The sequence below is a fragment of the Anabrus simplex genome, chromosome 1 (genome assembly GCF_040414725.1).
Source record: "Anabrus simplex isolate iqAnaSimp1 chromosome 1, ASM4041472v1, whole genome shotgun sequence".
Classification (NCBI taxonomy): Eukaryota; Metazoa; Arthropoda; class Insecta; order Orthoptera; family Tettigoniidae; genus Anabrus; species Anabrus simplex.
This window is the reverse complement of record NC_090265.1, coordinates 1,562,092,602-1,562,120,383: the sequence shown is the minus strand read 5'-3', so window position 1 is coordinate 1,562,120,383 and position 27,782 is coordinate 1,562,092,602. Positions and strand designations below refer to the sequence as shown.

Genomic DNA, 27,782 nt, shown 5'->3' with positions numbered 1-27,782 from the left:
ACTGGAGAGAATAATAGAGAGGAGGATGAGAGGAAGGGTGGAAAGAAATTTAGAAGAACAGTATGGATTTTGACAGGGCAGGTCAACGATAGACCCTATATTTACCATGAGATTACAGATTGAAAACCAGTGGGAATATGGAAAAGATCTGGCAATGGTATTCCTTGATCTAGAGAAGACATTGTAATGGACTCTTCACTTCATCGGCAACTACTGTTATGAAATTCGCACGCACATAACCTTTTTTCTACGATTAGTATGGACTTACCCTCATCATGATATAAACTGCATTTTTTCTCCAACTGGAACTTGCATACTTCATACTTTGCATGAACTCTACTCTATTCATCTTCACCATCTTCGATAAACTAACTTCCTTTTTGCTGGCTGACGTCACGTGACCGCCTGGTTTATTCGCGCATGCTTCACTAATCTCTGGATTCTTCCAGATATATTTCTCATTCTACTCCACACTATAAATACCTGGCCTTCCTCTGGAAATATTGAGATGGACTTAGGCCTGTGTGGAGGGAGCAACATTCTACGTTAACTTCGTCCTTAATTACATGTGCCCAGAAGTCTTCATTTGCGGGCAGTTCAATTTGCTTCATGATGAGGTATGACAAACTGATTTCTTCACTGTAAATACTTGTAATTGCATTGGGACAGACTTTCCCTGCAAAATTAAACTGGGAGCATGGCATTTCCAGGCCGAAATTTTACTTGCCCCTTTTGTATTTAAAACTTTTCATTGACGACCTTCGTAACAACTTTCTTTTGAAATGTGCGTGTGGTGTATTGGCAACTCTGCGACTTCTACTGCACACACACACACACACACACACACACACACACACACACACACACACACACACACACACACACTCACTCACTCACTCTCTCTTCTATTCGTTCAGTGCTTCGGGATATTGTGAAACTGGTTCAATGGAACTACATTGTGATTATTCGGCTGTAGAACTACGTTACCTGGTGTTAATCTGTGTGATAACGGAAGTGGTGGTGACCTGCATATAGTATTTGCATTTTGCTCAGATAATTTTTCTGCTGGTATACTCGGATTTGCTAACTGAACATCTTCCCTTTCTTGTCGTTCTGGGCTTCTCTTTTTATTGCAGTATTCATCCTTTCCTTGTTTGTCCCTTTCCTTTCCTGCGGCATTTTCTCTTTTTCCTTTCTTTCTCTTGGATATCTTATCTCTTTTTTATATAATGAATTTGTAATCCGTGTAAGTGGTTGGGAAAATTTTATATTTGTATAGTCCTCCTTTCATGTAAATTGTCAGAGGTTTGATTTATTATTTCAATATGTATATATATCTATTTCAAAATTTTATATTGGTTTCTGATCTATTTTCACTTATCATGTCCCTTATTCCTCCTTACATTTTTCTTTAACTTTCCAGGTTATGTAGCATCCTTTCCTTTGCCCAATATCTTGTTACTCAGCAATGCTTGTTGGAGATTTCTAAGACCACGGCCTCCATTCTTAATTTGATAGTTACTTCATTGCATAAATCTTACTACTTGAGGGAAACTATTCTTAGATTTTCCCTTGGCACTATTATACATAATATATGTATATTACTCCCATGGGCCCAGTTACAACATACAATAGTGTTAATAGAGAAAAGGTGTGAGATATCCTGGAAAGAAAAGGATGTGGAAGGGAATAAAGGGAACTAGTGACAGCCATGTATAAGAATTGTTCCAGTTGTGTCCACACTCCAGTGGTTATGGATAAAATTCTAAAGGAAACAAAAACAAGATATGGAGGAGATAGGAAAATATTGTTATTTGCACATGACAAAGTGATCTAGGGAGTCAACAACACAGAAGTGCTTTAAATGACAATATTGAGAAATAGCCTAAGGTATGAAAGTCAGTGTGGAGAAGAGCAAAAACAGTGGTGATGACAACAGGAAAAAGAGAAGGGAAACGAATCGTCAGTATCAGGGGACAAAACCTTGAGGTTGTTGAATACTTCAAATATATGGGAAGTGAAATGAGGCAAGATGCAAGATTGGATAAGGAGATCAGGAGAAGGGTACAAGTGGGGAAATACATTCTACCAGAGTAAACGGAACCTGGTGTGGAACAGAGAACTATGAAATGTAAAGAGAGAATGTACAAGATGTAATATACCCCTGGTGTCCAGTTGGCCATTTTTGTTCTGTACTTAACATCTACACTACTAAATGTATGTAACACGACCTAGTAGGTTGAAAGTCTGTTTCGATAAATAATTATTCTAAGCACAGCACATTGCATTAGCCAATTGGAACCTCTGTACTTCAAACAGGCTGAATGCTAGCGCTCTATGGCTGAGAGGGAAGTTACTAGTGCAGACAGTTTCTGGCAGAATGGCTAGGTCTTTTATAATAAATGTAGTTCTAGTAAGAAATACCTTAATTGAATACCAATTTACACAGTTAAATACAACCTTACATTATGCCACTACAAACTTCTTCCAAAGAAAATAAACATGATTGGTATTCCTGAATTATGATTCTATAAAACAAAAATGCAATGAGATTCCAAGGACATCTGTGTGACAGTTCAAAGACAACACATGAAAGTACCAGTAGAATCTCAATGAAACATTTCATTTGCTAAAAATATCTGGTCTGATGACCAAGATGTTAGACCCCTTGAAACAACAATCATCCCCACTATATTATAGAGATGAATGTCCCACACATCCAAAAACCATTATTCTATATTTACAAATAGAGGATTCTGAAGGTGTTTAGTTGATTCATAGGCTTGTAGACTGACTGCTTGAAGGCATCACAGTCTATAATGAATATGTACAGTATATATTTTGTAAGCTGATGTGTATTTACATTTGAAATTGGCCTTGTAAATGTGTATCTTAGCTATGGATCTAAAGAACTTTACTGTTACGAACATATTCAATTTAATCAATTATAGTCTTAAAAAAGTTTGTTCTTTAAGCTAAAAACATTATTTGTCTAAAATCTTGAAGATAACATTGTTCCTTAAATATAGAAAATGAACAAGACTTTGTTAATGAACTCGTGAAAACTTTACTTGAGATCTGGCTAAAATATTTTGTCTGTGTTCTTAGAAAACATTTAGGCATCTTTAAATCTTCATGCTTCTTCATCTTATGAAGTAAAGCTAATTGGGTATTGGATATTGTAATTTCTCCCTATGGTTGACTTAATGATGGAATGACTTGTTGTAAGTCAGAAGTCTGTTTGTTGTATTCATAAAGCGTTGTGTGTGTGTATGAGGCATTAGTCTAAAGGGACGCTTTAACTTAAAGTCGAAATTTGATGTGAACACTCCAAATTTAGACTTGAGCTTGTTGATATATCTGAAACAAGGAAAAATTATATGTAATTATCTTCTATTAATCTCTGTGAGCCTCGCCTTAAAAGGAATCTTCGCTTACCCTTCAAACTGCTGCCTATATGTGTGGTGGTGTTTACAGTTTTGTGACAAATGCTTGTCGCTCTGTTAGCACTCCTTGTGTTGTAGAGTGAGTGCGTTTTGGCGGGGAGTGGGAAGGGAAAGTGGAAGTGGAAGTGGGTGGCGCATTGAAGGCTGGTGTGGTTTGTGGAGGGGAACGCTTAGAGGATGCATAGGGAGAGGTTGAGTTTGTTTGTGTAGTGGGATTATTGATGATTTTAGGAACGAAAATATTAGAAAATTTATTTATATCCGACTTAAGTGTTTGTATTAATTTTGGTAATTGTTCTAATAGGGGATTCTTTACTTCAATCTCATCGTTCAGGTTTCTATCTTTGTTAAACTGCTGATCTAAGTGGATGTAAATATTTTCCAACTCCGTCATCAATTTTCCCTTTTCGATTTTTCTGATTATTCTTAAATCTCTCTCTATGGTTGTGAAACAGTGTCCAGTTTCCTGCATGTGAGCACTGACTACAGAATGTTTATTGTATTTTGCTGCATTAACATGTTCTAGGTATCTAGTAAGAAAACTTTGGCCAGTTCGGCCAACGTACGAGAATTCGCATTCTGCACAAGTCACTCTGCAGATTCCTGATCCTTGATATTGGTCAGTTTGAATTTACCTTATTATGATTGAAAATAATATTTTGGTTTGTGTTTTGGGTTTTAAAGGCAATACTGATTTCTCGTTTTCTTACAGGATTTAGTTACTTGGTATATAGCTGGATTAGTAAATGTTGCAAACTTGGATTTTTTGGTTTTATCTGGGATGAGATTAGTAGCCATTTTCAGTTTCACCCTATTGATGATTTTGTTGACCATTTCTGTTTTAAAACCATCGATTAAAGCTCCTTCCTTAAACTGTTGTTTGTAAGAGGAATTTTTAGGGCACTGTAAACTAAACAAAAGCCGCTTGTTCGTGAGATTTAGGATAAAGTGATTGATTTTTAATTGTTACAGGGGCATATGTCGTTTTTCTATAAATTTGAAACTCAAATTTGTTTCCTATATGCTTTATAGTGATGTCCAGAAAATTTACTGAGTTATTGTTTTCCTCCTCTTTAGTGAATTTTATGTTACGTCGAGATTATTTAAGAAGTCCAGAATTTTCTCATTGTTATTTTGTTTACTGTCCATTATGACAAAGGTGTCGTCCCCGTATCTCAGCCGTAGACATAGACCTTTTATGTTTGTTAATATTTTGTTATGTTGCAAATGGTCCATATAAATGTTAGCTAATATGCCTGATGCGGGGTCTCCCATTCCTAAACACATCTGATGGTATATTTTTCTGTTGAATATGAAATAATTGTTTTTATGAATCTGAATAAGTTAATAAATTCTTCTATTTTGAACTTGCTTAATTTGCTGTGTTTGACTAGATTAAGTTTGATGATATTAACAGTTTCATTGATCGGTACATATTAGTTATATCAAACGAACACATCTTATAGTGTGGTTGTAAGCTGAATTTATTAAGTTTGTCACAAAATTCTATTGAATTACTAATTGTGGATTCATTATTAAACTTATAGTGCTTTTTCAGGAATTGATGTATGAATGTAGATGTTTTATACGTAGGACTATTCATACTGTTGATTCTAGGCCGTATAGGTACATTAGCTTTGTGGACCTTGGGCAGAGCCTTGGCCGTTATTAACTTTGTGTTCATGTTTATCATTTTCTGGTATTCCTGTTCATTTAAAAAAAAAAGGAATTTTTAAGTAATTTCTTTAAGTTCTGCTGAATCCTGATTATAGGATCTTTCTGTATTACCGAGTAGGCTCTATCTGAAAAAAATTCTTCTACTTTATTAATATAGTCTTGTTTATTTAATAGAACTGTGGTTTCACCTTTGTCTGCTTTAGTTACTATTATGTTATTTCCATTAATTTTAGTCCTTAATTCTTTGATTTGCTTTGTGTGAATGGGATTAGAATTATTTATTCTTACTAAATTTGGGAGTTTCTTTTTAATTTCAAATCTAGTATCATTTTGCAAATCTAAAGGTAGTGGATTTCATTCATGACTGATGAAAAGTAGAGGGGATAATACACTTCCTTGTTGAAGTTCTGTTTCTACATTGAACCAGTTTGTCCTTAGACTTCACACTATTCACACACTTTTCATACACATGACTCTACATACCAAAACTTATTTTTCCATTTAGCTATTGCTATACCACCACCACCAATACAACAAAGAATTATTCTTGACCTTTACCTGCAGCTGAATGCATCCTATGATGATGCATGTGGCCTGCAGTTTATTCTTAAGAGATCAATATACATTTTTGCATTATTACAATCTACCAGTGTACCATTTATTAATTAGAGTGTGTTAGTGAAGTAACTTTTACTCTAGTATACTGAAATATTAACACAAGGACAGAATATTTATGTACAATACTTTTATACGAAGTTCATGCATGGAGATGTGCAGGCTATTTTTACAGAAATTTTCTGGTGAGTTAGTTTCACATAAGGATACAGTATGAGGATTATACTTAAAAATTGAAAAATTTTAAAAAAAATTGAATGATATAATTCCTAAGTGTCATATTCTAACAAAAGACTAAAAAGACAGGAGGAATATTAGAACATTCTTCGCAGAAGTCTCCTTAAGCAATTCTTATATCTAATGTTAACATAGAATTTGTTTTGTTCCTCTTAGTATTGCTACAAATGAAAGTATGCTTGAAGTGAAAGTTCCTTATGGGAATCACTGTAAGTACCTAGGAAGATCTTCACTGGGGTAATCACATCTCAAAAAATTTATAAATAAATATTCCATTCACGGCTTTTATGGTTTACAGAAATGCAAAGGTGTCATGGGAGTTTCTTTATGTGCTGATAAGTCTACAGATACAAGGCTGGCAAATTTGAGCATCCCCAAACACTACTAGACTGAGATGGGATCGAAGCTGTCCACACGAGTTCGAAAGGACATCACTCCCCTGTCCAAACCACTTAGCCTGGCAATTTTAAAACAAACTTATATAGTAGTGTCCATAGTTGAAGATTTACAATCATGTGAAAAAGTAAGTTGAGTGAACTTTTGTAATTGGATTTTGCAGATATATGCTTAAGGCACTGTCAATCCACAATAAAAATTTCCTTAAAGGAAGCAAGGTTCCATTTATATCGTAATGTTAATTCACAGAACAATAGGCACTGGAACAAAGAAAATCCAAGATTTATACTCTAAGTTATGCTTCATAACGTAAAAATTGGCATACAGTGACCTACAAGGTACGTAGAATAGGAGATAGGTGTCATGGGAGAGATGCGCAGTAGAAAAACGAAGCTGCCAAGTCACTCAGGACCCCCATGCTGAACCTAGTAGAGGTAGTTCGAATAAGAATCGCAGTGTACGTAGAAGATAGGAGCTAACACCGTATTTGCGCGAATAATCCCCGCACCCTAACTTTAGGAAGGATGATTTTGAGGGGAAAAAAAAAAAAGGCCAACACTGACTCAAATAAAACCCATACCTCAATTTTGTGCCTCAATTTAAAAGAAATATATGCGGGTATTATTTGCGTAAATATGGTAATACATAACAGTAGCGTATCTGTGGTGTAAAAGAAAGTGTGTGTTTATTTTCTGAGATCAAACGTAAAAACCAGTAATAGTGCATAGTTTTGCTATGGTTTGATACGCCATCGTAGACTGCACAGATCATAGCAAATGCACTAAGGAATGAAACACATAGTTTCATTCATCCCCTGAAGATACTGACCTAAATAAATGGTGGGTCCATGTTTGTAAAAGACATTATTAGTTTTCAACAAATAATGCAGGTGTTTGTCCTGAACATTCTGGAGATGAAGATTATCAATGACATTTACAGTCAGAGTTACTTCATTTCATCCTCAGAAGAATAGCTTAAATCATATGCTTGAAGTTGCCATGTGAAAAAAAGGTATCCAATTTTCAGTGAATATAAGACTGATAAATATGACTAAGAAAGGAAAAAAGCAAAGAAACTGAATAAATTCAATTGATGTTATAGATCAGTGTGTTTGGTAATATTATTTAAAACATATCAGCATTATTCTTTATGTATAACACTCCCTTGTTCATTTTGTTGAAAGGAAGTTTAAATGTGCTGTATATGAAACCACTGCTAACAGCATTAGTGGGTTACCAATTCTTATATCTAATGTTAACATAGAATTTGTTTTGTTCCTCTTAGTATTGCTACAAATGAAAGTATGCTTGAAGTGAAAGATCCTTATGGGAATCACTAAGTACCTAGGTGTTAATGTGTAAGGAAGATCTTCATTGGGGTAATCACATAAATGGGATTGTAAATAAAGAGTACAGATTTTTACACATGGTTATGATGGTATTTAGGGGTTGTTGTTAGTTTGTAAAAGAGAGGGCATATAAATCTCTGGTAAGATCCTAACTAGAGTAGTATATGGGACCCTCATCAGGATAACTTGATTTTAGAACTGGAAAAAATCCAAACAAAAGCAGCTTGTTTTGTTCTGGGTGATTTCCAACAAAAGAGTATTGTTACAAAAGTGTTGCGAAGTTTGGGCCGGGAAGACTTGGGATAAAGGAGACGAGCTGTTCAACTAAGTCGTATGTTCTGAGCTGTCAGTGGAGAAATTGCATGGAATGACAATGATCATCATCATCATCATCATCATCATCATCATCATCATCATCATTTCCCCTTATCCAGCTCCTGCCGGATCAGGGTATTTACGGTACTTCTCCATCTTCCTATTTCCTTCCACCATTCCTCTTCCACGATCTCGTCACGGTCTAAACTTTGTCTTCTTATGCGCTCTTCACTGATTCAATCCATCTTGTTTTAGGTCTTCCTCTTGCTCTCTTGCCCTCGCACTTTGCCTCTAGCATGTCTTGGAATTCTATTCTCGTCCATCCTCTTTACATGTCCAAACTACCTTAGTTTATTCTTTTCTACTCTCTCATTTAGCTTGGCTATCCCAACTTCCTTCCTAACATCTTCATTTCTCACTCTGTCTTTCCTTGTCTTGCCTATCATACTTCTTACGAATTTCATCTCACTGGCTTGAATTCTACTCTCTTGCCTGCTAGCCAAAGTGCAAGTCTCAGCTGCATAAGTCAGTATGGGTAAATTTTTTACATCATCTCTTTCCTTTTCCTTGGTACTTCTTTGCTCTAAACAAGTTTTCTTACACTTTGGTAGAATGCATTACCCTGCTGTACCCTACTGTTAATCTCCAAGTTCACCCTAGCATTTTGCATTAATTCACTTCCTAGGTATTTAAAACTGTCCACCATTTCCAGACTCTGACTTCCAATTTTCACAGTGCCCTTTCCTTGCCTTTCCCCTCTCGACATCACCTTAGTCTTGCTTTTCTCTGTACTGATTTTCTAGCCATACTTCTCAATTTTTTCGTTCAGTATATCCATTTGTTGTTGTACTTCTTTGCTGTCCTTTCTCCAGATCACATCATCATCTGCAAATAGCAGTATCTTTATCTCTCTATCTCCATAGGCTTCCTTTGTTTCCTTTACAATTTTGTACATGATCATAATACACAAAAGAGGTGACAGCACTCTCCCCTGTCTTAGTCCAGTCTTATTCCTAAACCATTCTGTCTTTCCAACTGGGGTCACTACTCTGCTAACACAGTTGTACATTGCTTGCACCATTTCTAACATTTCTCTTCTGAGTCTCTTTTTAACCATTGTTTCCCAAACCTTCTCTCTGGGTACATTATCATATGCCTTTTCCATATCTATAAAAGTCATGACCAGATCCTTTCCATATTCCCATTTCTTTTCCATCAGCTGTCTCATGCTAAAGATTGGGTCCACTGTAGATCTTCCAATCCTGAAGCCATATTGTTCCTCCTGTAACTCTCCTTCATTCTTCTCTTTCTTCTTTCTAATATCCATTCCAGTATTTTAACTACCTGCGATATAAGTGTGATTCCTCAATAGTTACCACAAACTTTCTTGCCCCCTTTCTCAAACAATGGTATTATTATCCCTTTTTTCTAATCTTCTGGTACACATTTGTGTTTCCACATACACTTTAGTAGTCGATACAGCCATTGCATGCCAACAGGTCCAGCAGCCTTTATCATTTCCACACTGATTTCATCCTTCCCTGTTGCTTTTCCCATTTTCATCTTTTGTACCGCTAACTCCACCTCCTGCATTGTTATAATCATCTTCTGTTGTTGAGTCCTCACACTATATTGCTTCTACCTCCTCTGTACAGTTGTTCACATTCAATAGCTTATCAAAATACTCCTTCCATCTTCTCTTTATCTCTTTTGTGTGTGTTAACAGTTCCCCATCTTCCTTTTTCACTAGCTTTGTGGTAACTCTTTCTGTCCACTTATTTCTTATAAGTCTGTACAGCATCCTTTTACTGCCACTTACATCCACTTCCATTTTTTGTGTAACTTCTTCCCAACTCCTCTTCTTTTCTTCTCCAACCATCTTCTTACATCTCCGTTTCATGTTCAGATACTTCCTTTTGCTTTCTTCTGTTTGATCTCGGTTCCATTCTCGCCAGGCTGTCTTTTCTTTCACCACTTTCCTCACTTCCTCATTCCACCACAGTGTCTCCTTTCTTTCACTCTTGTAGATGTCCTGCCACAAGCACACTCTGCTCCACTAACAAATGCCTTTTTTTAACTGGCCCACTTCTCTTCTTCATTTTCCACTTCAGTAACTGGGATTTGTTGCTTCAATCTCTCTTGGAAAACTTCCTGTACATTTTTGCCTTTCAATTTCCATATTTTTATTCTGCTTTCTCTTGTCTCTCTTTTAGTTTTCCAATTTTTTCAACTGTAATTTTATCACCACAACTTTGTGGTCCCCATCAAATGCTTCTCCTGGTAAAGCTGTCACATCCATCAACTTCCTGCGATTTGTCCTTTCCACCAAAAAGTACTCAATTACTAATTTTGTTCTGTCACACCTCCCACATCTCATAATTTTCCTGTTGTTTTTCTTTCAAAACCATGTATTCCCCACTATAAGTCCATTCCTTTCACATAAGTCCACTAGTTCGTCTCCGCGATTCTTTTTCCCCATATCTGTATGGTTCAATGACTTCTTCCGTTCCTTGTCTCTTGTTTCCGACCTGTGCATTCAGATCTCCCATAATAACCACTTTCACACCTGAAATTTCTCTTTCTAATTTCTCCAAGAATCCTTTAATCTGTTTCCCGTCTGTGGTGCATACATTTGTATGAAGTCCACCACTTCATTCTTCATCTTTAGTCTATCTATACTCCTCTAATTGCTTCGAAATGATTAGTGCCACTCCGTTTATTGCCTCTTGGCCACCACTCCAGTAGAATGTGTATCCTTTCCTCAATTTCTTCCTTCCGTTAACTTTCCATTTCACTTCACTCAGCCCCATTATTTCCACCTTCTTCTCCATGAAATCTACTACTTCCTCTGCCTTTCCTGTCAGGGTCATAATTTTTACTATAGCTATTTTAATGTTGGTTACCGGTCGCCCATTTCTCACAGTTCCCCCAGTACCCTGAGAACTGCACGTCGCTTTAAGTAAGGGATGCCCTGGCCTTTTCCGAGGTTGATTTCCTAGTACCATACCATATATAGACTATTATTACAATGGGGTCGCCACTCCCAAAGGCATTTTATACCTACTGCCAGGTGTTATTTTAGGCCGCTCCACTGGAGTGCAGATGCCTTCTGTAGCCGCTCCTCTGGAGTACAAATGCTCCAAGTTTTCCCCTTCTGCCACCGATGCCGTACCGAAGTTCACCTTCTCTGCCACTGATGCCGCTGGGGTCTTCACCCATATCCTGAGTTTGGGCCCCCCATATTTGTGACCACTGGAGAGAGGGTATCCAGTATTAGTAGACAAATGAGTTTGGTGTTTTTAAAAAGTAGGAAGATCACAATATGAAGTTGGAATTCAAGAGGACAAGTTGGGGCAAATATTTGTTCATAGGAAGAGGAATTAGGGATTGGAATAATTTACCATGGGAGATGTTCGACAAATTTCCAAATTCTTCAAAACTATTTAAGAAAAGACTAGGTAAACAAGTAGGAAATCTGCTACCTTGGCGACTGCCCTAAATGCAGTGACTGAATATTGGATAGATTGTAGCATGCACCAATAGAAATTTACGTGGGCAGTTGGATCCCGTGGTATTAACTGATGAATCACTGACACCTTGCAAGGATAAAAGTGAAGAATTTTCAGTCCCTGTTATCCCGATCTTTGTGAAATACCACGATCCTGAGCCAGTTGGCGTCAAGATTTCCTCGCACAGATACCCATTCTTGCTTGAATATCTGCAAGCTTCTTTGCTGTTAATAGCCTCTTGTATGGTTCTTCCTTTTTGTTCAAACAGACCCTATATCTTGCAATGTATAACTTGGTTATGTTTGCAAATGGTTCAGCCATATGATGGGATGATGGCTTCTTTAGGAGAAATATCTGTTGTCCAATACTACAAGTCACCATACTAATATCTAACACAAATAATATTCAACAAGTGGGAGTGGGAGAGTAGGAATACAATACTAGTAATGTGTACTCAACAGAAATCCACTCTTAACGTAAATATTCATTCTGTATGCTTACCACTAAAGAGGCTCTCTGTGCTGCCTGACTGTGGCATAAAGGATTATTTCCATTTGATGACTTTTGGGTAATGCTACCTGCATCCAGGGATATGGCAGAGGGGCAGACCTTGCACTCCTTACCTTGTTCTGACTGGATGCCTGTACAGGCATAACTCTAGGATGTCGTTCGTGGCCAGAGCCAGACTAACTTGCACCTCCAACGTCAACGGAACGTGATCAGACAGAGCACATCTGATGGGACCAAGGGAAACTTCTCCATTCAACACAGAATGAACTTTCAAATACTTTTCTGAACAACACACCAACTTTTCTGCATTGATGTTCACTGATCAATGCATTCTGTACAATTTCAAGGTCCATTTTAACGAAAAATAGAAGCTTCCAAAAGTCAACATATTAATCTTTTAAAACCAACATAAGAGGAGTTTCAACAATATTATACTGTGAATTTTAACAAGGACTAAGCAAGAAGATTTTATGAAAGAGACGTTACAGAGTGTTTTAAATAACAATTTCAAGCACACATGATTCTCGTAACTAAGGTTTGGATTTCTAGGAAAAGTCATATTTCTTTCCTGAGCTTATTTTACCAGAAATCTGAAAATTAAGTGTGAATGATACGTCCTCGCCCTGTTTAAAGCTATTTTATGTTGCTTATGAATGCATATTTCAGCTGTTTTCATTGCTTTGGTCATATTTTGCTCATTTTCATTATATAACATTATATCTAGTTATATTTTGAGCATTTTTTCTTAAATTAAGGCATCGTTCTTCACAAGCTAAATGCTATCTACATCTCATTTCGAACAAAGGATTTCCAAATACTGAAGTAGACATACTTTTCTTTCTTTTCCCGGAATAGACCAGTAGCAGGTTTAGAAGACCTGATTCTGAGAAAGAACTGCTGTGCAGGTGTCTCATGGAGGAGGATGTTATTTCAGTAGATATATTTGGCTAAGAAGCAAAGAGCAAACAAGGAAATTCCATATTTTCTCTTGCCCAGTTCATCCTTGATGGGTCAAGTTAGAACTGGCGTATACGGATTCTTGATACAGCTCAATGGTTTAGTCGTGTCGTTCATGTTCCATGATTTCATTACAACTATATTGTCTAGTCGCTGAAGTGCGCTTACACATGAGAGTCGAGAAACAGTCATCGTACAATATATAACATAAAAGGCCTTGCATGTGCACTAATGGATCTTGAACTTTAAAAAAAAAAAAAAAAAAAAAAAAAAAAAAAAAAAAAAAAAAAAAAAAAAGAGAATTTTCTGTTCATCCATTATTCAGTGAGCTGGAACAATGCCCAGAAAAGTTCTACATGCACTATCGAAAGAGCTCAAGAAGTTACAATGAGCTTCTCTCATTAATTGGTCCATATTTACAATGTCAGGACCCTAAGTGGAAGAAGAATATTTCCCCACAAGAGAGAATGAGTAAGTAAAACATTGCGCTTTTTAAAAAGTTTAATATAAATTTGCAAGGAGTTCAAGCGCTCCTTATATCAAATTAATTTACCCGTTATTCCCTACAACTCACACACCACACATAACACTATCCTCCACCACAATAACACGCAGTTACCTACACATGGCAGATGCCGCCCACCTTCATCGGAGGGTCTGCCTTACAAGGGCTGCACTCGGCAAGAAATAGCCAGATTCACAATTAAGTATTTATTTTCCACCTAGTCGATACAATGATTGCTTAAGGCAATTTTTAATGGTCAAAAGTGGTACATGTTTCGTATATTATCAACATCTTCAGCCACATAACACTGTTTAGATGAAAAATGTATAAAATTGACAAAGTAATGCTTTAGAGGAAGTGTCCTTAAAATTAACATAAGATTATGTGGCTGAAGATGTTGATAATATACGAAACATGTACCACTTTTGACCATTAAAAATTGCCTTAAGCAATCATTGTATCGACTAGGTGGAAAATAAATACTTAATTGTGAATCTATTGAAGTGCGATACGGACCATGAAGCTGATTTTATGTAAGAAATAGCCACACGAAATTATTATTATTAATTTCCCGGTTATGAATTTCTATGCACATTTACAAGAAATGTACAGAGAAAGCATAATTTTTCAGTTAAATATTCTAATATTTTGTGTAACTAACAAATCTAGAGTTTCAAATATCTAAGATTTAAAATTTAAACAATGTTTCCACGTCTGCTTCTGTAAAAAAACGAATTTCTTCTACAGATACCTGGCAATTGGAACAAGTATTTTACCCTATCTAATAGGAGCAAGTACAGTGTGTCCCACTCCCCGCGGGGCCGGGAGACAACATGCATGTTACGAGCGGTATATTAATAACCTCCAGATGATATAGATGTTGATTCCCATAGGGAATCTGAAATATTTGTCCCGAGTGAGTAAATTTATAATACCAATAAAAATGGTCCGTTATTGGACATTACAAATTTTCCAGTTAACTCATTCCTGGTATTCTATTACTGATATTATTACATTTTTTGCTTATTTATGCACCCAATAGCTTTTATCATGAGTACTAAGCTTTTTTTACAGGCAGTGTTGAAAATGGTGTCCTTCAACATTCAAACATTCCCGGCATCATCTAATGAAATTGTTCTTCACACATATAAGTTCCTGTTGCATAATTGTCCTAATTACTGTTGTTTACACCATAGATGAACTATTCAAGTCACTCTGTAAGGTTTTAATTTCAATATTTTAGTAGCCCTATGTACTGAGAATTGCGAGATACCGACATGTTGTGCAACATGTCGTACAGATTTAGTGGGAGATTGTACAAATGATGTGTTAATGTCATTGATTGTTTCCTTTCGACAGAACCCTTTGTTTCAGTTCAGGAATTACAACATTAAGAGATCCTGCTGTTCTTAATTTATTCATGAAACATCTGTTTCTCTACCTGGAACTGGAACCCTGGGAAATCTCTCCTGAAATTGCCTATACACTTCTCCACATGACTGTTGTTACATACATAAAAAAATCTTTGTTCATGCATGAATTTCACTGGCATTTCAACAGTGTAATAATGTAATTAATCTAATTAATTCTACAGTAATTCAGCCAAACAAGCTCTTGCAACTAACACATCACTTCACGGTTCCCCACGACACACAAACTCTAGTAACTGACTGCCTCGTGGCTATGCAGTGAGTCAGCCATTGATTATGAATGCACTGCTTGGATCGTGCATGTTGTCTCCCGGCCCCACTGGGAGTGGGACACGCTGTACTATAAGAGAAATTGTAAGAACAATGTGTGATCAATTTTGGAATTTACTGCAACCAATATACATGCCATAAAAGACTGAAGAAGATGGGATACAAATTGCTAACCAGTTTTATGAAAATACAAATTTTCCTAAGGTGATAGGTGCCAATGACGGCAAGCATATTCAAATCAAACAACCGGAACATAGTGATTCATAATTTTTTAATTACAAGAAGTAATTCTCTGGTGTTCTGATAGCGTGGACTGATGCGATTAATAAATTTGTATGTATCGACATTGGTGAATACGGAGGCTCGAACCGGGCAAGTTATCCGTGCGGTTAGGGGGTGAGACGTAAAGCCACTAAAAAAATAAATAAAATAAAACCGAACATAAAATACGGAGGCTTGAGCAACTCTAATATCTTCAAAAATTTGAAAGTGAGAAAGTAATTTCTAGAAAATAAGTTTAATGTACCTTGCAGAAGAAGATTGCCAAATGATGAATTTGGGAAAATAATGTCATTTTATTTAGTGGCTGATGAAGCTTTTGGACTTCCAGATCGTATTTTGCGACCTTATGCTAAAAGAAATATCTGTTGCAGCAAACAAATTTACAATTTTAGACACACAAGATCCTGTCTACCTTCTAATTCTCTTCTCTAATATTCCTTCCAGTAGAATGAACAATTGGTATACTGTCCAACAAATGACGCATATTCCACAGGTTCCTTGACATTAATTTAGATTTTTGTGTGACTATCATATAAGCCTGTTGCATTTTACACAATTATGTACGGATAAAGGATGGGGTTGCATTTGCAGATACACTTTACGGAAGTTAATTTGAAAATTTCACAAACCATGAGAACCAAAGGGGAAGCCATCTAATGGGTGGAGTAAACGTGTTCTGCATTAATTCAACCCCTAGGTATTTGAAACTGTCAACAATTTCAAGGCTTTGACCACCAATTTTCACAACCCTTTCCCTTGTTTTTCTTCTCTTGATATCGCAGAGGTCTCTCTTTCTCCTGTGCTGATTTCATACAATACTTTTCAATTTTCTCGTTCAGAGCATCAAGTTATTCTTGTTCTTCTTTGCTGTCCAATCCCCAGACCACAACATCATCTGCAAATAGTAATAACTTCATCTCCCTATTCCCATATACTTCGTTTGTCTCCCTTAATATTTCCTACATAACCATTAGAAACAAAAAGGTGACAGCACACTCCCCTGTCTTAGTCCCGCTTCATTTCTAAACCATTCCATCTTTCCAACTGAAGACTGTACGCTGCTGATGCAGTTGTACATTGCTTGCACCATTTCTACAATTTGTGTACGCAGTCTCTTTATGATCATGGTTTCCCAAACCTTTGCCCTGGGAATACTATTTTGTGAATGTCTTGACCAGATCCTTTCCATATTCCCAACTCTTCCATTAATTGTCTCATGCAGCTCTCCTTCTACTTTCTAATTCTCCTCTCTAATATTCTTTCCATTTTTTTTACCACTTGTGATAGCTGTGTGATTCCTCTATAGCTATCGCACAGTTTTTTTATCCCCATTCTTGAACACTGGTATCACTATGCCCTTTCCCCAGTCTTCTGGCATACGTTTCTGCTTCCATATACACTTTAACAATCTGCACACCCATTGTAGTCAAACAAGTCCAGCACTTTCCACACTAATGTCATCCATCCCTGGTGCCTGCCCCATTTTCATTTAACGGACTGCTAATTCCACCTCTAACATCATATCATCTATTGTTGAGGCATCACGCTGTATTACTACTCTCTCCTCTGCCAAATTTCTCATTCTGCAGTTTATCAAAATACTCCTTCCATCTTCTTTTTAATCCTTCTGGATGCGTTATAAACTCTCCACCCTCCTTTTTCACCTACATTGTATAAACTCTTTCGTTCCTATTACTTCACATAATTCCATACAGCATTCTTTTACTGTCCACTCCATCTTTTAAGTAAATTCTTTCCTACTCTTATCGATTTCTTACATTTCCTTTTATTACTTCCTTTTTCTTTTTAATTTTTTAAATTTATTCTATTCTTGCCATGCTTTTTTAGTTTCCTTCACCGTTTCTCTCACCTTCTCATTCCACCACGGCATTTCCTTTCTTTCATTCTCATCGATGTTCTACAACTGACACTCACTGCCCGACTTATGAATGCCCCTTTGAATTTGAACCATTCATCTTCCACATTTCCTACTTCAATAACTGGAATTTGTTGTTTCAGTCACTCCAGAAATTCTTCCTGTACATTCTTGTCTTTTAATTTCCACACTTTTATTTCCCCATCTCTTATCTTCCTTAATTTTGCCTCATTTTTATCACATTTCGGTGATCACCAACGAATGTTTCTCCAGGTAAAGCTGTTACATCCATCAAATGTCTGCAATTTGTCCTTTCCACCAGAAAGTAATCAATTACTGATTTTATTCTCCTGTCACTCGAGCCATATCTCGTAATTTTCCTGCTGTTTTTCTTCCAAAACCATGTGTTACGCACGATCATTCCATTCCTCTCATAAAACTCAACTAGTTTCTCTCCTTCATTCCTTTTCCCATATCCATACGGTCTGATTACTTCTTTCTTTCCTCGTTCTTTGTTTTCGAACTGTGCATTTAAATCTCCTATTATAATGGCTTCCACATCAGTTATCTCCTCCTTTGTTCCCTGCCTGCTGTAATGTTACTATGTTACAAACATAATTATTGGAAGGTATACTTTCCACTATAAACTGCTGTATTCAAAATTGTGTGTTTGGACGGCACATCTAAGTTTGAATTTCAAATGTGTTTGAACACCGACTACATTTTCTTCCGCTCATTTTAAATATGACTCTACATCTCTTGGTCATGTATGTGTTGTGAACGATCCATTCACAGCAGCCTGTATCTGCCGCTTGTGAACTGTTGTGGTCACTGATGCCATCTGGCAATGAATAAACTTACTCGCCTCGTGTACAAACTCTCCCGCCAGAGTGCACGTATTTTCGCTACTTGAATCCTTCTGTACTTGCGAGCTGCGACACTCGACTGTCCGAGGTTGGCTTTCAGCGAGGACAGATGAGCTAGGTATGGCTCGTTGGCCCGGAGTAAAGATGAAGACAAGTTCTGTGGGAATCGGACGAGTCTGATTTAGGAATCACGTTTAGGGATTATTTTCAATATTTCTCTAATAATAAAAATGTAACCTTAATAGTTTAGTTATTGTTAATTTGTTTTCGGTGAGTTATCAGTGCATAGGTCGGCATGGGTAAGTTATGATGGAATTCCTCACCACTCTTGTAAGTATTTATTTATCTAATTTTGTCGGGTCATGTAATTTGTCTTATTATGCGTCATATAAATAATTTTTGTTCTGGGATTTGCAGTGAGATATTTGGCTTTTGTGTTATCTCTCTATTACGCCATTTGAGCTCCATTTTGTTGATATTTTAAAATGACTTGCGCATTGTTTGGGCCAGCAACTTGAAAATTATTTCGTGTACCCAGACTTTGTATTCCTCTCTTATTATTATTATTATTATTATTATTATTATTATTTTGGTTGTTTAATTGTGATTTCTTGTATTATTTCGTTTGTTGCTGGAGTTTTACTATTATTTTTCTTGTGTTTTTTGTGGATATGGTATTCCTCACCCTCATTCTTTTGGGTTTTATTTTGACGCTTCTGTTGTGGTTGGTTAATTATTTTCGTTATCTTTTGATTCCGCAAATTGCCTTGCGTTGACCTCATGCGCTGAGTAAATCACCATTTGCTTCCTTTTTCTCCTTTAGTTTAATTTTTTTTATTATTATCATAACATAACAGCAAAAATATTTATCTCTCTTGGATGTTTTAAATCTTTCATGTCTTTTAATTTATGATCACTTACTAAGTATTAACATTCATATATATAAGTCATATAAAAGAAAATGTCTAATATTATTCTTTAATCTTTCGGACACCTTAAATATTAAAACATTGTACAAATTTGAAACCTATATTTAAACTTTAACATTCAAAAGGGTGATATTTTCCTTAAAGCTTGTAATTACGTGGGGATTTATGACCTTCCTAGTGGAGTGATCCAAACGTTTAAATCTTTCTTTAATATCACATTGTTGTGTTTCTCTCCATTTTTGCCCAATGACATAATTATGTCATTGTTGCCTGACATTGATCTTCTTTTTGTTCTCGCGTGGGGACGCTGATTTGTTTTTGTTTTGATCTTAGAATTGGTTGTTGATACTCTGTATGGATGAATGGGTTAATGAGCCTAGGATTATTACTAATTATTTTGTCGCTCATGTGATTTGATTTAGCTTGTTGGCTGATCCTTCTGATTTTACTCTGATTTTGGTTTGTCTGACTTGTGATTGAATTTTTTTAAAGTTTGGGGCTCTGTTTTCGTGTGTTTAAATATTTTTCTTCAGGGTGGGCCTTTCGTTCTTATTACACTGGACTACTTAATTTGATCTATGCTTAGGGTTATATTTTTTGACTCGTGTGTTTATCCCTCCACTAGAAATTGGTATAAATGCTTCATGTTCATTCACCCTAGATATTTGTCCCACACTTAAATTTATTAAAAGTTGAGAAAGTTAAAATTTTGTTAAATTTTTTAAAATAAATTATATTGGTGCACCAATTCTAACTCTTGTTAATTGAGTAAATTTACTTTAAATTACTATATTTATTTTAATTTCATAGCTTTACTTATTTTACACAGGTTTTTTTTTATATTATCACTAATTTGTTTCCTTATAATCTGTTCCTAAGATTAATTATAATTTTAATTTAAGGCATACAGGTGTTATCATTTACTGTACTGTAGTAATCGTCCTTACATTATCCTGGGGAACCTGTTCCTTCTTTTTTAATGCGGTGTGTTTTCAGATTGCTTCCCTAGTTGTCTGCTTGTTTCTGGGTAAGTTTCTTTCTGAATTTGATACATGTTGGAATATTTTGCTTGTTCACTCTGTCCTTTTCCCCCTTCTCGTAATCCTACGGTGTTTGTTGAGCGTAACGTCATTGCTGTAATGTGGGGTTATGTTGCACCGTGGTGCATACACTTGCATAATTCTTTCACTTCGTTTCTCATTCTCAGTCTAATATTCATTATCTTGTAGCTGATGTACTCTTACCATATTACTTTTGTTTAGAGATATCAATTTTGTATTGGAGTTACTTCGCAATAAAGCCATAGGTTACAACAACATATCCACATACTCCTCCAGCTGTTTTGAAATTATCAGGTCCACTGCATTTTTTGCCTCTGGGCCACCACTCCAGTACAGCGTATACCCTTTCCTCATTCTCTTCTTTTCTTTCCCCTTCCATTTAATTTTTCTCAAACCCATCATTTCCATACCCTCTTTCTCCATAAAGTTAACCCCTTCTGCCTTTCCTGTCAGGGTCATAAGGTTGATCTACAGTGACTATATTGATACAGTGCGGTCAACTCAGTTTGATTTCTGACTGGCTGCGCCTCGAGTTGTGCTCAATCCACCATATTCCTCGCTAGCACTGTATTGTAAACACGTTATTTTAACCCATTGACATTCTAATTTTAATGTACTGAGCATGCACATGTATACAATTTTTTCATGCGTAAGATACAGTTTTACACTGCTAAGATTTATACGTGTAATCCGCAACATAATGAATTTTAATCATACCATTGTTTGATGTGATGAAGTGCAGCACCCAGAAAAACAATTTGAAAGCTTTTAATGGTGTGAAACACCCTAAAACACTCCGGGAAATGCAAAGTCACCAAATACTTTTCACACTCGTATCTCATTACACTTTTATTGCCAGTCTTGCTTTCAACACACTCACGGCATGGTTTGAGGTTATAAGCCTTGCGAAATTTGCCCAGTGAACTCATACAGGGTGAGTTGGGATTATTTTTTTTGTGATTGTTTGGCAAAACTGTATGTTTCAGTAGGTATTATTATTGTGCTTTTCTAGTTTTATATGCTGTAACAGATTACCACAAAATGTAAAAACACAACTCAGTCTACCAATATTTAAAAAAAGATTAAAACAATTTTATGGTGCGTATATAAGAAGACTTGAGAAATGCTCCGGCATAATCCATACAGCGTGTGCAAAGTGTCATGTTCATTCTGCACAAGTTGCTATTGGAAAACTTATTACATGACAAGATAATAAGACAAGTTTCTTTGAGAATAAAACAAGTTTCCTTTCTGAACTCTGTTACAAAGACAGGAGTTGTAACTAAAAATAACCAGTGAAGTCTTTATAACACTATTGCTGACTTACCCTGAATCTTTCCTGTTTTTCACATGCACCCAACTCTGGGTGCCGGGGATCTAGGAACGGCATGCTCACAGCAAAGAAGCCTACAACAGTGGCTATATCTGAAAATGCCAAGAGATACAAATGTTGAAATTAAGACATACCAAAAATTCATACATTTCAAAAACTTTAAATCCCACATTCTCGGGTTGGATGCTTGTTGAAATAAAATTACAGGACTGAGATTTGGTCCTTAAATCCTACGGTCTCAAATTAAGGGCACAGAGTTGGTCAAGAAACAGAAAAGCTAGAAAATACAAGATAATGTTATACGTTTAAAGTCTCTTGACCCGCTGATAAGATATGCCAAATATTTGGAATTTTGTCCTGAAAGAAATTTCTACTCGCAGGCCTAAGAACTATGGTACTTTAATGAACGTCCGGCTAAATCAATCTCTGTACAGTATTTATTCTGTGAAAGAGTATTCATAAAAATGGTTTTATGACCTATAATGCTTAAAGGTTGTGGGTTACAATCTTTTGAGAAACAGCCTCTGCCATTACAACAGGGTTAATCACCTTAGATGTTACACTAAAATAACTTCTAATCCATTAAAGATAATATTATTCTGTTTTCATATTCTTAAACCCTTGAATGCCCAAATTTTTTATTTTTTAAAATGTTTAATTATTCCTAAAAAACATTCTTAGGATAGGTTATTGTTTCAGGAAGATCCATTATTTCAAAGCAAACATCTTTACTTTCAGAAATATAGGGTGTGGTCTGCAAGGTACAACACGTTGTTTGTTTTGAGAAAATAATGAGAATAGGAGGACGAGCATGGTTAAAAAGAAGAGAAAGAAGAAATGAGTTATTGTTGAGTTGTCTAGTTACTTAGAAACAAAATAAAATAGTTTATTTACAATATTACATTACAGTACATTATGCACACAAGGGTTGGAACTTTAAGAGTGGAACTACATTACAACTGATACAAAAGAGATACATGTTACCAAGTTTTAATGTCCTTCAAAGTACAGCATTGTGTACAACCTGTTGCCAGTGATGTGGAAGTTGTAGAGTACCTTCAGTAGCGCCTGTTGTGTTGATAGTCGAATGGAGCGGTCTATTGCCTGACGAATCTCTGAAATAGTTCTGAAGTGAATGCCACAAAGTGGTTCCTTCATCTTAGGAATCAAGTCAAAGTCACAAGGGCTTAAGTCCGGGCAGTATAGAGGATGGTACTGCAATTCCCATCCCCCATCGATCGAACAAATCAGCTACAGCTTGCGCTGTATGCAGTCAAGCATTGTCATGTAAAATGATTGGTGGGTTCTGCAGAAAGTGTTGCTGCTTCTTTCTCAAAATTGGTCAGAGGTTGTGTTCCAAAAATGAACAGTAAAACTGTGTATTGACAGTCTGCTGTGGACGAACGTAATGCGTTAGGATAACATCACAGTCATACACAAGAATAACCATGACTTTCAACACTGCTGGGGTTCTGATGAACTTGCAAACTTCGTGGTGACCCTAATGACGTCATTCGCTTGATTGGTGTTTCAGTTGTGGCTCGTACAATTTGGCCATGTCTCATCTAACATAATGATACAGTGTAATAAAGTCTCTCCTTTGCCCTCATAGTGGTTATGTGCAGAGTCATATCGCAACCATTTCTGTGTTTCTGTCGAATCACACGGAACGCATCATGAAGAAATTTTTCTCACGCCCAAGCATTCCTTCAGAATGTGAAGCACAGTCGCATGCACTAATCTGGTGTCTCGGGCCAGGGTCACGAATTGTATGGCGTCAATCAGTATCCAGAAGCATGGCAAGAACATGCACTTCTTCACTGACAATCGGACAATCGGCTGGCGCATGTCTGCCACATTTTGGCGTCCCTCATTGAAGGCTTTTACCCACCGTGGCACTGTTCTGTAAGGCAATGAAGATTCCCTGCAAGCCTCTTGAAGACAATGATGACACTGTCATGCTGTACAACTTCCGGCACATTCAATCCTTATGCAACTCCATTGTTCCTGTTTCGAAAACATTGTGACAACACTACCTTAGATCACCAGCTAACACGAGGCTCTGTTCCTCTCGCCACGAGGCTCTGTTCCTCTCACCAATTCGCATGTGCGTGATGTGGGAAGGGAGAGTCCATGTGCTCTGAGGTAAGGTAGATAATATGTAGCTAATGTGAACTATCAGTGACATTAATAGGTTCTGTTACATGGTGTCTCTACAGCAGTGTTGCCACTATTACACTGAAAAATGACTGGGTATTCAGAGCTCTTCAATTTACACTTCCATAACTTCTTTTCCCGCAGGTGTCATAATGTTGATATTATACTGGTTTTCTGTGGGGCTCTGTGATGACTGATGTGTATGGTCCTTTGTGCGAAACGGAATAAAGCAACTTGTGCAGAACTCAACGACACTTTACACACGTTGTATGGACTATGCCAGAGTATTTCTCCTTTGCACACTGTCTTCTTTTCTTATCTGGGATTTGCTTCACAAGGGGATCTCGTCCATCGTACCGCAGAATTTCATGTACGCAACCTTCTCTTGTGTGCAGGAGTGATGGGCACTCCGCTCCCTTCTGCTGAGTTACAGCATTATTGTCGTGCCAGCAAACAATTATCAAGTCATCACTGCTTACTTTGCAATCATACGTGCCTCGATCTTTACCTTTTATTTCCTTTGTATGAATCAGATTGCATTCCTTTGGGAATCTGTCTCTTTTACAGTTCTAGTGCCTGTGTAACTACGACTTCAGATACAAAAGCAAGTTTATGCCCTTAAACAAGTTGTTAAAGCAGAAATCGAAATGTAGCCCCTTGAAATTCATTTATCAATGAATCATCCCAGATGCTGACTTTCCAAGATATTTAATAATAATTTCATAAGATCCTGGACCTCTACCTTGAGATATACAAATTTATTAGGTATCCTCCCTGTGTATTTGATGATGATGATGATGATGCTTGTTGTTTAAAGGGGCCTAACATCGAGGTCATCGGCCCCTAATGGTACAAAATGAAAGAACAAAAATGTCAAATTCATCCACTGACCAAACAAAATAATAATGTCATGAAGAATGAATGGATGGACATGAACCCAACAAAAAACAAAACAAAAAAAACAAACAAAATACAGTGGATCAGACTCAAACAAAGATCATACACAATTGATTACTGACCAAGGGACCACTCATAAAGCACAATGATGCTTGATGTCTAAAGGGGTGCAAAATCCATGTCTAAGGCCCCACAGAATGGTACATGTCGCGAGTAAAGTAGAACCATGGTATTTGTCATGTTGGGGTACTAATCAAAAGTAGCGAAACTCCCGGTGTTCCACACAAGACGGTACTACTCACAAGTATTGTACTTCGTACAGGTAACGCAGACCTATGGTGTTTCTCACACAATGGCGCTACTCATAGCCAACGCAAACCAATGAGTTTCCTCACCTAGGTGTACTAGGCACGGATGCCGGTCCCACGGGCTCCGTGGTGTTCCTCACATAGTGGATACTAATCAAAGGCAACGCAGACCCACGGTGTCGCTCATATAGTGGTACAACTCACAGGCTACGCCCGACCCACAGTGTTGCTCACATGGGTACGACGCACGGGTACTAGAAACCCCCAGGCCAAGCTCATGACTACTACTAAACACAAACCCATTTCGTACCGAACATAGTGGTACAACTCGCAAGTACAGGCAACCCATGGTGTTCCCCGCGTGATGGTACAAATCAAAAGTAGTTTCATGGTTCTAATTCAATCATCCCTTGGTCGCCCCTTTTAGTCGCCTCTCACGACAGGCAGGGGATACCGTGGGTGTATTATGCGTCAGCCTCCCCCACCCACGGGGGGTGTGTGTTTGGTCCGCGAGAGGTATTTTTTTTGCTAGGGGCTTTACGTCGCACCGACACAGATAGGTCTTTTGGCGACGATGGGATAGGAAAGGCCTAGGAGTTGGAAGGAAGCGGCCGTGGCCTTAATTAAGGTACAGCCCCAGCATTTGCCTGGTGTGAAAATGGGAAACCACGGAAAACCATCTTCAGGGCTGCCGATAGTGGAATTCGAACCTACTATCTCCCGGATGCAAGCTCACAGCCGCGCGCCTCTACGCGCACGGCCAACTCGCCCGGTGAGAGGTATTTTATTTCCCTCAAGTCCGCCGGCAAGCTGGTTAGGACCCCCCTATCCGCCACCTGGGATGCGCCACGTGGGAGTATCACCTCTCCCCCTGCTACGCCAGTGTAGTAGGTTCGTGGCCCTGTGTATTTAAGCACCATGCTTTATAGCTGAACCTGATATACTCGCCTCTTACAAATTGTTTACACGAATGTCTTCCACAGTATGCTATCATTGATTCATCAAAATTTATTTGTTGGGTAGTAGTGAAGTGCTTCATGAAATTTCCTTTAATTTTCTTTGTAACTTGTGATATGGGTCAAGGTCATCGTTACTGGCAAAAATGCAAAATTCCTATTATATGAATAAACTTATTCTGTTTCAGTGATTACTTATACAAAGGTTTCCAGTACCATAACATGAATCCCAGTAATATCTCACACCAGGTAGCATATTATAACTCGACATAACGAGTATTCCAAAAAAGCACTTCAGATCATTCTTGATTACGAGTGTATCAGAACAGTTCACGAATAACACATAATTTTGTATTTCCTGCAGTATGTGATCAAAATCATCATCGAAGAACAGATGATGATATGATGCTTGTTGTTTAAAGGGGCCTAACATCGAGGTCATCAGCCCCTAATAGTACGAAATGAAATGACAAAGTAAAAGTTCAAAATCATCCAGTGACCAAAATAAAAAAAGTCATAAAGAATGAATGGATGGACATGAATTTAAAATTATCAGTGGATCCGACTCAAAAAACTATCATAAGTAATCGTAGTACTGACCAAGGGACCACTTCTAAAGCATAATCCTGAATCGAGGATGCTCGATGTCGAAAGGGGTCCAAAATCCAGGTCAAAGGCCCCTCGGAATGGTACTTATCACTAGTAAAGTAGAACCATGGTATGTGTCATGTTGGAGTACTACTCAAAAGGAGTGAAGACTCATGGTGTTCCCCACATGATGGTACTACTCACAAGTATTGTACGTCGTGCAGGTAATGCTACCTTATGGTGTTTCTCACACAATGGCGCCACTCACAGCTAACGTAAACCGATGGGGTTCCTCACCTAGGTGTACTAATCACGGGCGCCGTTATTCCCGTGGCGTTCTTCACATAGTGGATATTAATCACAGGCTACGCTGACCCACGATGTCGCTCATATAGTGGTACTAATCACAGGCAACACTCAGACCGGTGGTGTTGCTCACATAGGTAAAACTCACGGGTAATGGAAACCCACAGTCCACACCCACTGCAGCTACTAAGCACAAACCTATTTTGTACCTAATATAGTGGTACTACTCGCAAGTAAAGGTGACTCATGGTGTTCCCCGCGTGATAGTACTAATCAAAAGTAGTTTTATGGTTCTAAGACAATCATCCCTTGGTCGCCCCTTTTAGTCGCCTCTCACGGCAGGCAGGGGATACCGTGGATGTATTTTCCTCCTGCGTCCCCCACCCACAGGGGTAGAGAGAGAAAAAAGAACAAAATGAAGGGATCCGTCACTGCTAAAAACGAAGTAACGGATGAAGAAAGGCAGGGGTCACGAAGGGCGTGAAAATGAAAGACTCCCTAGGCCTCGAATGCTCTAATACCGTCGGGGTTGGAAAAGAACAAGAGTTGACCAGGGGAGGTCGGACAGGATAGACGAAAGCGAGGAGCCTGGCACAAGTCAGTGGAAGCAATGCCAGGACTCGGCTAAGGACCCCATGATCGCCAACCCATGCTCCAAAGTTTAGAGTCCCTGGGGCCCCTTTTAGTCACCTCTTACAACAGGCGGGGGATACTGAACTTCAGCTACCGCAGCATGCCACCTATGATTCAGGTTCTCAAAAAGCCTTCCATCGTCCTCATCTACAGATTCCTCATCTGAAAGGGCTGTAGGCTCTGGAGGTTCTATACAAATAGTACCAACTTCTTCTCTCTTCTCTACCTCCTCAGAAATTTCTGCTAATGATAAGCCCCTGAAATAAATGCGAATCGAATAAACGACTATTTCCATAAAATGAGATGAAATTTCGTATCACCACTTGTATTATTATCACAAAACAGACATACGAGTTTGAATTGCATGCACAGCAA

At 37.7% G+C, this 27,782-nt stretch overlaps 1 protein-coding gene across 2 annotated transcripts in view; it reads right to left on the bottom strand.

The window, feature by feature from the left end:
- The window catches only part of Abcd3 (ATP binding cassette subfamily D member Pmp70), a 211,360-nt gene that overhangs the window by 69,505 nt on the left and 114,073 nt on the right, over window positions 1–27,782 (bottom strand). For both annotated transcript variants that reach the window (XM_067138123.2, XM_067138124.2), the window contains exon 10: window positions 21,557–21,654. In XM_067138123.2, coding sequence (XP_066994224.2) covers window positions 21,557–21,654 — 98 coding nt within the window. The remainder of the gene's footprint in view (window positions 1–21,556; window positions 21,655–27,782) is intronic.